This window comes from Hyaena hyaena, unplaced genomic scaffold, assembly GCF_003009895.1.
Source record: "Hyaena hyaena isolate Hyena2069 unplaced genomic scaffold, ASM300989v1 scaffold_119, whole genome shotgun sequence".
In the NCBI taxonomy this organism is placed as follows: domain Eukaryota; kingdom Metazoa; phylum Chordata; class Mammalia; order Carnivora; family Hyaenidae; genus Hyaena; species Hyaena hyaena.
This window is the reverse complement of record NW_024080750.1, coordinates 1,996,673-2,008,936: the sequence shown is the minus strand read 5'-3', so window position 1 is coordinate 2,008,936 and position 12,264 is coordinate 1,996,673. Positions and strand designations below refer to the sequence as shown.

Here is a 12,264-nt window from a genome sequence, read left to right as displayed (position 1 = left end):
CCTCAAAATACATGGAAAGGGTTAATGCTCATTTTTTTTACTTATAACACTTCAAACAACATTAAAAGTATCCCAAATAACGTACCAAAAAACCCCATTACCGCCCCTGTTTAACAAGTAGTAAAATCAGCCACGAGTGTCAAATATTTTTCACTTGAAGAAATAAAATTAAAGGCACAGCAAACTCTCCCAGTTTCTCTTCCTTTCCTCTCCCAAGGAGCGGCCTTCCTGGGATGTTGGGGTGGTGTCTTCCCCTGCATGTTTTCAGGGTTCTCCTTCATTTATTTGTGGCCATTATTCTGTCTGCTTGGAAATTTACGTGACTGGCATCTTGTTACACTAACGTGTTGCTACGTGCATTTCTGCATGAACTTCTTACTTTATACAGTTAAGGCGGTGAGATCTGTGCAAGATGGGATTTTGTGGGTTTGCTTCCTGCTGCATTGGCTCCAGGCTCATTTGCTGAGCACTGTAATGAAGGGGGGGGGGGGGTCGTGCCGCAGCCTGTGGGTGCCTCAGGGTCTGCACATGAACCCTCCCGCCCCGGGCGTACCTGCGACGTTGGCCACCCGCAGGGCTTCCTGGCTCTTGGGCGTCTTGGAGCGGTTCTGGCTGCGCTGCTTGCCCCCCGTGGAGCGGGCGCTGCGAAGGTGGACCTCCGTGGCCTTGAAGAAGGCCACCATGAAGGGCTGCTTGTTCTGGGGCCCATGCCGCCCGATCAGGCCTGCCAACTTGGGGTTGATGCTCTGCCCTAGACCGGAAGCAGCCAAATGCACAGAAGGTCAATTAGGGGAGAAGTGGTGATGGGGAGGCGCTGCACAGACGCGGTTTCATTCGCGCCTCCCAGCTTCTTCACGCATCAGTTATCTGTCCACCCGGCAAGTATCCATTCAGCGGCTACTCTCTGCCAGGTTGTTCAGGAGCCTGGATCATAGCAGGGAACCTCCTGTCCTCTGGGTGTGCCGGCAGGTGGGGCAGGCGGGGAGCCTGTGCGCAGGAAACCAGAGACGGGCTGAGGTTTGCAGGTCTTGGGCTCCTGGAAGTGGCACTTACATTTTTGGCCAAAGCAAGTCATGTGATCCACCTGATTTTTTTTTTTAAATCTTTATTTATTTTTCAGAGAGAGAAAGAGACAGATCCTAAGCAAGGGAGGGGCAGAGAGAGAGGAAGAAACAGAATCCGAAACAGGCTTCAGGCTCCGAGCTGTCAGCACAGAGCCCGACACGGGCCTTGAACTCACAGACCAAGCGAGATCATGACCTGAGCCGAAGTGGGACGCTCTACCGACTGAGCCACCCAGGTGCCCCATGATCTGCCTAATTTCAAGAGGTGGGAGGAGCCTGCTTGCCCACGGACGGTGGGGCCTGCGGCACGCAGCCCTGGTGACTGCCGCCCTACACACGGAGGGGCCGTCTGAGCAGGGGACGGCGTCACAGTGAGGGAGGGAGGCAGGTGGCTGTCTGGGGACGGGCATCTGGGCAGAGGGCACTGCCATGGCAAATGCTTGGAGTGGGAGCGAGGTGCGTGCGCTCAAGGAGCAGTGAGGACACTGGCCGCTGGCTGGAGCACAGCCTGGGGGGAAGCAGGGGATAAATCATGGGGGGCTCTCAGGAGCCCAGGTAAGGCAGGGTCCTGCCACTGTGTCTACGGAGTCAGTGTCCCCTCTCCCCCTGCCAAATTCAAGTCCACCCAGAACCTCAGGATGTGACTACTAAAAACAGCATCTTTGCGGATGTAATCAGTTAAGATAACGTCACAGGGGATTCAAGGGTGTCCTTAGACAAAGGCCACATGAAGACACAGAGACACTGACACACATGTTCCCAGAGGGGGGCACGAAAGGACAGCAGGAGCCACCAGATGCTGGGACAGGCACGCAGGGACATGTGTCTCGGGGCCTCCGGCCTGCAGACTTTAGGAAGGTGAGGCCTGTGGTTTCAAGCCCCCCAGTTTGGGGCCTCCCAGCAGCCCCAGGAGATGAGGCGGTTGCCATGGGGTGCTGGAGCTGAGCAGCGTGTAACAGAGCAGCCCAGGTGTCCTGGGGGGGGGGGCTGGGGAGGGGGGAGGAGGAGGTACCGAGCGGAGCAGGGAGGGGGGATGCGGCTGGTTAGACAGGATCAGACCCTCAATGGTTCCATTTTCAAATCCATCTTCGGAATTCATTTTTAGTGTTTCGGTTTGAAATAATTATACAGATTCACAGGAAGTTGCAGAAGAAAACGTACAGGGACGTGCCCCTCCCCCTTCCTGGTCTTGCCCAACGGTCCCATAACTGGAGTCCCTGCAGAGCTGGCAAACAGCAGATCCCGATATACTGTGAAAGACTCAACCGACAGAATTTGCTGAGGGACTGGACAGAGCGGGGGTGAGACGGCGGGGACTCGCACCTGACGTGGGAAGGACCGATGTCTGCGATGCCCACCTGGCGTGGGAGGGAAGCTGGCCGGTGGGCAGCAGGATGTCCCGGCCTGGGTGCGGCTCCCCATCTGGGAGAGAGACGGACCTGGGGCCAAACGTGCTCTGGCCGGCGCCAGGCATCCTGGGTTCAAGTCCCGCCTCTGCCACATAGATGCTTCTCAGGGCAGAGCTCTGCAGTACCGGCAGCGCCCAAGAAACGTTGGCTCAGGGCGGGGTGGCAGAGAGGAGCTCACCCGGGATGGTGTGTGGCTGGACAAGCATTACGACAGCCGAGCCTGGCACCCTGTCTCTGGCACGGAGAGGACAGTAAGAGCTGATAAGGGGGGCCCAGTTAGAAGGATCTGGAAGAAGCGTGGGCAGGGGGAGGGAGGGCACCCTGAGGATATGGGGTCCTGGAGGCAGACAGGGGAAGGCGGACGGAACAGTCGCTGCCGGGTGTGCAGTCACAGGCAAGCCGAGACCAGGCGAGGCCACCGGCCAGTGTGCACTGATGTCCATTCATTGGCAGTGGTCGGTGTGCATTCCAAAGAAAGATAAAGCGAGAGACGGGGCAGAGAAAGCCCATCTCCCTCACGAGGGAAGAGCTCAGAGAGGCAGAACAACCTGGCCAAGGCCACCCAGCTCGGGGGAGAGAGCAGAATCTGAGCCCAGGCTGCGTACCCTGGACAAAAACGCGCAGGGTTAGGCGAGGGGAGCCGGAGGCGAGGGAAAGCGGGGCTCCCGGAGGGCCCGGGCCCGTCCACATCTGGAACTAACTTCACCGGGAGCCCCCCAGACGGGCCGCAGCCAGGAAACCAGGCCTCTCAGGGACCAGATCGGCACCGGGGGGTTCGCTTTGGTTTTTTAACAGCTAGTGTTTAAAAGAGCAAACTTCCCCCGCCCACCACTGTTTTACCTCAACCCCTTTAAACGGCCCAGCTTTCCTGCATTCTTCAGCAGGGTTTCCTCGAGTTCATGCATTTATAATTCGAACGATTCTATAAAAGGAACCATTAAAGCCGAGCCCCCAGGAATTGTATTTTGCCCCCACCCCCACCTGCAAGGCTTTTAGGGCAAAGTAAAAATGCCTCGCCTGAGAACCTGAAGCCGATCCAGAGCCAGTAAACCCACGCACCGGGAGACGTCTGTGCGGTGCTGAGGGAGGGGGTCTGGCTCGCTCTCGTGGCGGTCAGCACGGCCAGGGACCCACAGCCTCAGCTGAGAAATGGGCAGACAGAGGGGAAAGAAGAGGGTCTTGGCGGGGGGTGTTTAAACCCACAGCTGCCCCTGACCACCCTGTGCAAGCCGAGAGAGGTAAAGTTGCATGCTGGGGCCTCCGTTTCCTCATGTGTAAAATGGGGGTGATGCCATTTATCACACCCATGTCTCCTTTCCCTGGCACCCCCACCCCAATTTTCATTTCTGCAGCTGTACCTCAGAGGGGGTCCTCAGAGACCACAACTAATCCTCCAGCTGCAATGATTGGCTCAGGGACAGGCACATGACCCAACTTGGCCAATGAATGGAAGAGAGGTGCCCTGGAGGTTTCTTTCCCAGAAAAGTCCCCGGACAAGATTGTGGGAGGAAGAATGGATGGAGCCCCGGAAGTGGCCACCAGTTAGAAACCACAAGTGGATTACACCTGCTAATGGGGCTGACCTGCTGGAGGGAAGAGCAGACGGACACGGAATGTCTGGTGATATCACTGAGCCACTGGATCAAACCAGTCCTGAAGCTTCCCTCTGGCCCCAACCACTGAGATGAATAAACACCCGTGACTGTTTAGTCTGAGCCACACACACGTGCGTCTACAGAAATGAGTGTGCACAATTCCTCGTAATGGGGACTGTCCTGTTACTGCTGTCTCATCTAAACCTGGTTTTTGCGCAATATACTGTAGACGTCTTTCCACATCGATGAGATGTGCTGACCTCACCCCTCCTGGCCACAGAGGAGCCTCACATCTGAAAATGCCTTCACCTCATCGCGTCCTGCCCGTGGACATTTATGTTACGGGTTCCCGGCTGCGACAGCCACTTCGGTGCTGACTCACTAGTTCATTCGTCAACTGCTGATGGACGCCTACTGTATGCCGGGCCCGGCGCTGGGTGCAGGCGGAGAGTGAGCCAGATCAGCCCCCCGGGGTCCCACCAGGGAGGGAGACAAGCTCGGGGGTGGTGAGGACAGGGACAATGGGGACAGGTCAGGGAAGGCTTCGTAGCCACAGGGGTGCTGGGGAGGGATGTTCCCAGCAGAGGGAACAGGAAATGCCAAGTCCAGGTCTAAAGGACAGGGAGGAGGGGCACCGGGGGCTCAGTCCGTTGAGCATCCGACTCTTGATTTCAGCTCAGGTCATGAGTTCACGGTTCGTGAGTTCAAGCCCCACATTGGGCTATGCGCTAACAGCTTGGAGCCTGCTTGGGATTCTCAGCCTCCCTCTCTCTCTGCCCTTCCCCACTCTCTCTCTCAAAATAAGTAAAAATAAAAACAACAACAAAACATTTAAAAAAAAAAAAACAGGGATGAGGGCAGGGGGGCTGGAGAGGGAGGGAGGCGGCCCGGGGACGAGGCTGGGTCGCCGGGGGCCTCGCGGGGGCTCTGGATCACATTCTAGGCACGATGGCAGCCACGCAGGGTCTGGAGAGGGGGACCCAGCCAGGCCTCTGGGGTGAGAGGCCCACTCAGGTGGGAGTGCAGGGCGAGTGGTGATCTGGAACAGAGCCCGGGGCCTCTCTGGGCCCCACACACATCTCGCTGCCCTCCAAGCTCAGAGATTCAGGGCAGGGTGGTCCCCTCCACTCACTGTCCCGGCTCAGGACAGGGCTCGAGACCGGCCAAAGCACGTTCACACGGACCACGGCAGCAGGCGCTCAGGCCAGCGGGGGGACACCACAGGATGGCAGAGGTGCCCCGGGGGCCCCCTCCCGGGTCCCGACAATGCCCAACCTGTGTGGGTATGTGCATGCATAAAGTTTATTTTTATTTTAATGTCCCCGCAAAAGGGCCGAGAAAGGTTTTCACGAAGGACAGGACACGCCAGTGGTCTAGGGAAAGAATTCGATCTCATTTTATGGCACTATATTTTATGGTATACTGGCTTCACTTAGCACGCGCACGCGCAAGTACTCGTTTGGATCGTTTGTTTCTAAATGTCCAGGGCGAGTTGCACTGGATCTGCAGTGAGGCCACGTGCACCCGGCGGGGGTGGGAGGGTGGGGGGGAGGGGACATAACTGGTCCCAGGCAGGGAGGAAAGAGACACCTGATACTTTAACCATAAGGTCTGTATCTTCAGGGAAGTTGGAAAAGATGCAGAGTGTAGCTAAGCGTTAATAGGTTAAAACATACAAACACCTGCAGATGTGCCCCAGCCCAGGGCTGCAGATGCTGCAAATAAAAACACAGGATGCCTGGGGCACCTGGGTGGCTGAGTTGCTTAGGTGTCCGACTTCAGCTCAGGTCGTGATCTCGCGGTTCATGAGTTCAAGCCCCACATCAGGCTGTGTGCTGATAGCACAGAGCCTGCAGCCTGCTTTGGTTTCTTTGTCTTCCTCTCTCTCTGCACCTTCCCTGCTCATGCTCTGTCTCTTTCTCTTTCTCAAAAATAAACATTAAAAAAATAAAATTAAAAAAAAAAAAAAACACAGGATGCCTGGCTTAATCTGAATTTCAGATAAATGAGAATGTTTGCGGCGTGCGGGACATACTTACGCGGAGTAATTATTGTTTTTCTATCTGAAGTTCAAATTTAACGGAGTGTCCTGTATTTTAATCTGCCAAGAGGTGCTCCTCAAGTTAGGGGAGAAGGTTTTCCCGACGTGCAATGGTAACTGATCCTCTACAGCAAATGGGGTGGCGGAGGGTCCGGTCCACCCGACGGGCAGCTGTCGGTTCCAGGTGACATCTTTGCCGGCTTCTTCTTTCGCAGAGCGCCTGGCTGGCCTCTTTGTGGGGTGTTTTACTTCTGTTCTTGTTTTTTGGGTTTTTTAAATTCTAGGTGTTAAACTAGCATATGGTAAAACAGACATTCCTCGTACACGGAGCGGACACAGTCATGGCTTCTGTCGGGTGCAGGGCATCCCCGGGGGCCCCGTGCTGCCTTTTATCTCCGTGTCGGCACCGGCGACACCCCGCTTCCCAGGGACACGTGTCAGTGTCTGCAGACGTGTTTTGGTTTTTGCACCTTGAGGAGGTACTTCTGGGGAGGCGCCAAGGACAGTAAACATTGTACAGTCATCAGGATGACCCAACAGAGGACGATCTAGCGCAAATGTCACCAGTGCCAAGCGGGAGGGGCGCCTGGGGTCTCAGTCATTTAAGTGTCCGACTTCGGCTCAGGTCATGATCTCACGGTTCGTGGGTTCGAGCCCTGCGTCGGGCTCTGTGCTGACAGCTCAGAGCCTGGAGCTGCTTCAGATTCTGTGTCTCCCTGTCTCTCTGCCCCTCCCCCACTCGCACTGACTCTCAAAAATAAACATTTAAAAAAATGCTTTAAGAAATAAAATTTTAAAATTAAAAACAAAATAGTGCCAAGGTAGAGAAACTCTACTTTCTAGGCCTGCTCTTCTTCCGTCCACCTCCTATTCGGCACCTGTTTCGATGCTCTAATGGCAGGGGAGGAGCTGTGACAGAGATCTCTGGTCCCGAAGCCTAGAACAGTTAGATCTGGTTCTTCACCGGCACTTCACTGGCCAAGTTGCTCTCACCGGCCCCCTCACATCCCAGACGCGTAAAGGAGGCCATCCCCCCACCCCCAAGACAAGACACTTTCACTGTCTATTACCTGCCACTGACTGCATTCCCGACGCAGCGGGTTCTCCGCGTCGCTGGCTCACGACAAAGACGAGAACCAATCCTTCCTGCGCGTTTGCTGTGCGCCAGGCACCCAGCGAGCCCGAGCTGCGCGCTGCCCCTCCGGGAGGCCCCCGGGCCCCACACTTACGGACGGGGACGCCGCCTCACAGCCAGGAACTTAATCACCAGACCGCTGAGTCCGGGTGGGCGGAAACGCAGGAAGGAGAGATTGCCCGGGCATGGATGTGGGCGACATGCGGGGCCTCAAACAGCAGGGGAGGGTTCGCCGAGGCATGGGGGGCGGGGGACGGTCTTCCAGGAGGTGAGCCGGCTGGGCCCCGGGGAGGGGAGTGGAGCTCGGCCGAGCCGGGGTCAGGCCACCGCCGGCAGGTGCTGGGGCGGCAGAGCAGGGGCGGCCCGCCCGGCCCAGAGCGGCCCCCCGAAGGGGCGTGGCGCACAAAGGGGGCCTCGCAGGAGAGGAGAGCGCGGCCGGGTCGCAGGAGGCGGCGTCCTGGTTTTCCCAGGCCTGCGGAGGCCACGGCGCAAGGATGCCATTTGTGGACCGTGCAGAACACATTCATTCCAGCCACTTGCCTCGATGGCCCAGGGCCCACGTGGCAGGTGAGAACGCGGCGCACCCGGTGACACCCGCCTGCTGCCCACCCAGCCCTGGAAGGGCCCGTCCCAGCCTCCGGGTCATCAAGGCCTCCTCTCTCCTCCCGCTCGGCTTCGGGACAAACGGGATGTGAAGCAACCGCGGTGCTGGAGGCGGGGTCACTCGCCAGCTCGGCTTTTTCGGGGCTTGGTCTCCCCAGCGGCGGGGGCGGGGGCGGCCTCCTGGTCCCGGGGTGCGACGACACGCGCCCTCAGTCCTTTAAGGGCCCTGCCACACCATTCAGTCCCATCTGGGAGGGTCGGGGAGACGGCTACGCGCGCTCACGCCGAGGAGAGGCAGCCTCGGAAGCAGACACCCGGGGTGGGCGAGGGGGTCCCGCTCCTGGCCTGGGAGCAGCAGCTGGAGGGAAGGAAGTGTGACAGCGTACTGTCTCCTCGGGGTGGGGGGGGGGGTCCTGAGCCCCCAGTTCTCCTCCTACAAGGGAGAGGAGATGCTTCAATCTTTGTCTTGGGAACAAACGACCAGGTGTTTTCTGGTCTGAATGCGTCTCCGGCCCAGAGTGGGGTGTCATCGTCTCCCGGCAGCTTTGGGATAGAAGGTGGTGCCGGGGAACCCGTGGGCATTGATCCGGCGAGCAGCTGGAAGCCCTCCTGGGAACCTCCGAGCCCATGAACTTGTCTTCACAGCCTCATCCCTGACCTGCAGCATAGGGTCTCTTTGCGGCCCACCTTGCTACGAGAACGTGGGCGACGTGACAGCAAAACCCTTCAGGCCGTAGCCCCAGCGCTCACAGCAAGCCCCCGGCGTATCAAATGTTTGTTGAGTGAAGAAATGTGTTTCCAGTTCAGGCGGGGAGGCTCTCAGCTGCGGGAAGCTCGTTCTAACAAGCAGGTGCCGGTCAGGGAGGGTCCGGCACGCTCTCCGGCCTGGGAGGCAGGGCCCGGGCCAAGCTGTCCGCAGGCACCGCGCTCAGGCCCCCGGTACTTTTAGGGGCCTGTGAAAATGTTTTAATGTCTCTTAAAATCAGAAGACAAAACATAAGCTTTTGGGGGTCACAGAAAATATTTTCAGTTTTAATCCAGCCAGGATTATATTCATCTTTATACTAACATGGTCACAAAACATAACTTTTAGTATTTTTTTTTTTTTTAAGAGAAGGAAGGAGTCCACGAAAGTCCAGCGCAGCCCTGGCCCTTCCGTCGGTCCTTGTGGGAGCCCGTGGCCTTCTGGGTTCTTTCTCAAAGCCCTTCGTTCCCAGGCAGGGAGTGGGAGGCTGCAGGGTCCGGGGCTGCGTCTGGATGGCCCCGCCACGGGCCCGGCAGGGGCTCCCTGAGCCACAGCACACTCCCCCCGCCTGGTCCCTGCGGGCTGTGTTCCTCAGACGCAGTCCAGCAAAGAGCGGGGCGCGGGGCTGGGCTGGGAGCCCGCGGTGGAGCCCCGTCCACACAGGGAACGGGACGACTTCAGCCAAGTTCCTCCACGTTCTCGGCCCTGGTTTCCGCAGCTGCTCATATGCAGAGGCTAAGAAACACCTGGGCACCCGGCACACGGACGGCAAGGGTGACGTGAGCCCTAGCAGGCAGCAGTGTGGACCGGGCGCCACGCCCAGGTGCCAGCGTTTCACTGCAATTCATTCATTTCTTCCTCCCACCCGTTACTGGGCCCGTGGAACGAAGACATGACAGGGCATCGAGGGGCGAACAAGCTGCCCAAGGAGCAGAGACTGTGGCCATGGGCTCCAGAGTCCGTGTGGCAGCCGCCTGCCTGGCCGGTCCCTCCTCGGGCTCTGCACAGGCGCCCCGAGCCGCCAGCCTGGGCCACGGCGAGGGTTCAGCCGCACCAGCCCCGCGGGGACGGCGCCCTTGCCAGCGGGCTCGCCCTCCACTCGGGCGGAGCCCGTACCTGGTACCTGTCAGAACCCCTCGGCTGGGGGCTCCTCGGCTCCTCCCCCAGCCGCCCCAGGAGCGGGGAGCACAGCCCGGGTGGCTTGGGGGCGGCTGCCGCTCCTCCTCTCTTGGAACAAAGGGAAAGAGCAGGAGACGCCAGCCCTTCCCCCACCGCGTCCTGTCCTCAGAGGAGACAATGCTCCCCAGCTGCCTCGTGATGAGCCGCAGGCGCAGGTGCTGGGGCGCATGGGCCTCCCTCCCCTGCCGGGGCCCCAGCTGCGCCTCCCCCGGGGGCGCGCACAAGAAGGCGCAGCTGCAGGGAGCTGGGACAGACGCACGCCTCCTGGGTGGTCTCGGGATACCTCCCGAGACCCAGTGAGCAGCAGCCTCACCCCACACCAAGCATCCCAAGCTTCTCCAAGGAGATCTGTGCCGTCTCCGCCTCACCAGGATGGAGGCAAGTTCACCAGGGTTACTAGCATCGATATGCCCATTGTATGGGTGTGGAAACTGAGGCCCACGATGGGGGACATCCTCCATATTCTGGGAGCCGCCTGGTGGCTGTGCTGCTGCTAGGGTCTGGACAAGGATTAGACCTTGAGTCGCGACACTACTCCTCCCCTCTCAGAGGGGACCGGACAAAGGCACCACCCACCGCCCCGGGACTCGGCTCGCCCAGGTGCCGCAGGAAGCCGCAGGCTCACGGGTTCATGCTGATGGTAGCAGGAGCCGCTGGGGCAGGGACCCGGCCACTGCTGCGGGCGACACAGCCGTGCTGTGCCAGCAAACAGAGCCCAGAATGCTGCCTCCCCAGGGGCTCTGCTGGTGCCTCACCTGCGCGGGCCTTTAACGAAACACAGGTTAGACCCGGAATCTAAGTGGGGTGCTCCGTCTCACCATCTTATCGGCAGGTACCCCAAAACAAAACACAGGGCACGACTCTGCTGGCGTGTCAGCGCTGGGCCAGGGCCCGGTGCTCTGGGGTGGGGCCCGGGAACCAGAACCCTCTACATACCCTGGGGGGTTCTGATGGACAAATGCATAGCCAGGACCACCTGCTTCTCATCTCCTCCCCGAAACGATCTCAATATTCAGACTCCTAATTTAGACTTTGCTCCCGTCGGACGGTCTGAGGGGGTCTCCTGCCCTGACCCAGGCCACCAGGGCAAACTTGCCTCCTTGGCAGACACAGCGCCTGGACAGACCAGCCAAGTCCTCGGGGGGGCGGCAGCCATACCCAGCAACTGGTGCCCCGTCTGGGAGGGGACAGGCAGGGAGGAGGTGGGCCCGACCCGGGGCACGGCATCTGATCCTCACCCTGACTCTGGGCAGCATCTTACAACCACTAGGCTATACCCCCCCAGAGATGAAGAGAGAGGAATTCCCAGGCGGCCGCCAGAATGTGGAGCCGCAGCCGCACGCCACTTGGGGCCTCGGTTTCCTCCCCTGTGCTCTGAGGATCTCACTGGCGGCATCTGCCTTGCGGCCACGAGGTGGACCTTCCGAGGAAGTACGGCCCCCAGCACTCTGTGCTCAGCTGCCGACTCAAGCTGAGCAATGACGCCCTTAGCTTGCATGAGCTCATCTGATCTTTCACCGCCACCCTGGAAGGTGGAAACTATTATTAACCCCACTTTCCAGATGAGGGACATTAAGTGACTCACCCCGGGTCACACAGCTACAAACAGGAGAGGTGGGATTTGAACCTGGGGAGTCTGGCCTCCTGAGCCCAGGCCGTAACCATCAGGCTGTGCCATCTCAGGGAACCCTAAGCCTCCCTCTCATGCGAGGGGGAAGCAGAAGCTGGAAGAAACAAGGGCACGTAGCCCCAGACTTTGGGGGAGAAAGATGATGCCAAAGACTAAAGGGTTGGTTGTCACTTAAGACAAAAACCAAACTTGGGCCACCTTGAACCCAACAGGCAGGGCAGAGAAGCACAGGACCCCTGAAGGTCAAGTTGGAAGGTCTAGCCAGTATCTATGAGGCCAGGGAAAGGAATCAAGTCTACCTTAGCCTCATTTTTTAACCTCACCTCCAATATGCTCCTCAAAAGCTTGTAAGGAAAGAGAAGAATTGAATGACTCTATTGCCAAATACGTTTGGAATTCCTCTATGTTATATTCCCCATCAGGAAATTCCCAATGGACATTTGCAACATAAGGGTTCTGATAAGTCCTGCAGAGAAATCTGCTGAGTTTCTCCAACCTGGCATTGCTCATGCCTCGCTGATCATAAAGGCTTTCCTTTACCCCGGGACAGCCATCAACGCTTCACAGGACACAGTTTGGGAAGTTCTGGCATACAACAGGGATTGCACATCTCGTCTATGAATAATCATCTGAAAATAATAAATATTTTCAGCTCCGTGGACCAGAGTCTTTGTCACAACTACTCAACCCTGCTGTGAGAGCACAAAAGCAGGCCTAGACAACATGTAAATCAGTGACTGCAGCTGTGTACTAATAAAACTTTATGAACACCAAAATGTGAATTTCATACAATTTTACATGTCATGAAATAGTCTTTCCCTTTTGATATTTCTCGCCCATTTAAAGATGTGAGGATTATTCTT

At 58.0% G+C, this 12,264-nt stretch overlaps 1 protein-coding gene across 2 annotated transcripts in view; it reads right to left on the bottom strand.

The window, feature by feature from the left end:
* The window catches only part of BMP7 (bone morphogenetic protein 7), a 92,069-nt gene that overhangs the window by 14,894 nt on the left and 64,911 nt on the right, over window positions 1–12,264 (bottom strand). The window contains exon 4 of one of the 2 annotated variants that reach the window (XM_039236906.1): window positions 554–751. The exons of the other annotated variant lie outside the window; for it this stretch is intronic. Within the exon in view, the coding sequence (XP_039092837.1) occupies window positions 554–751 (198 nt within the window). The remainder of the gene's footprint in view (window positions 1–553; window positions 752–12,264) is intronic. 2 annotated transcript variants of the gene reach the window in all.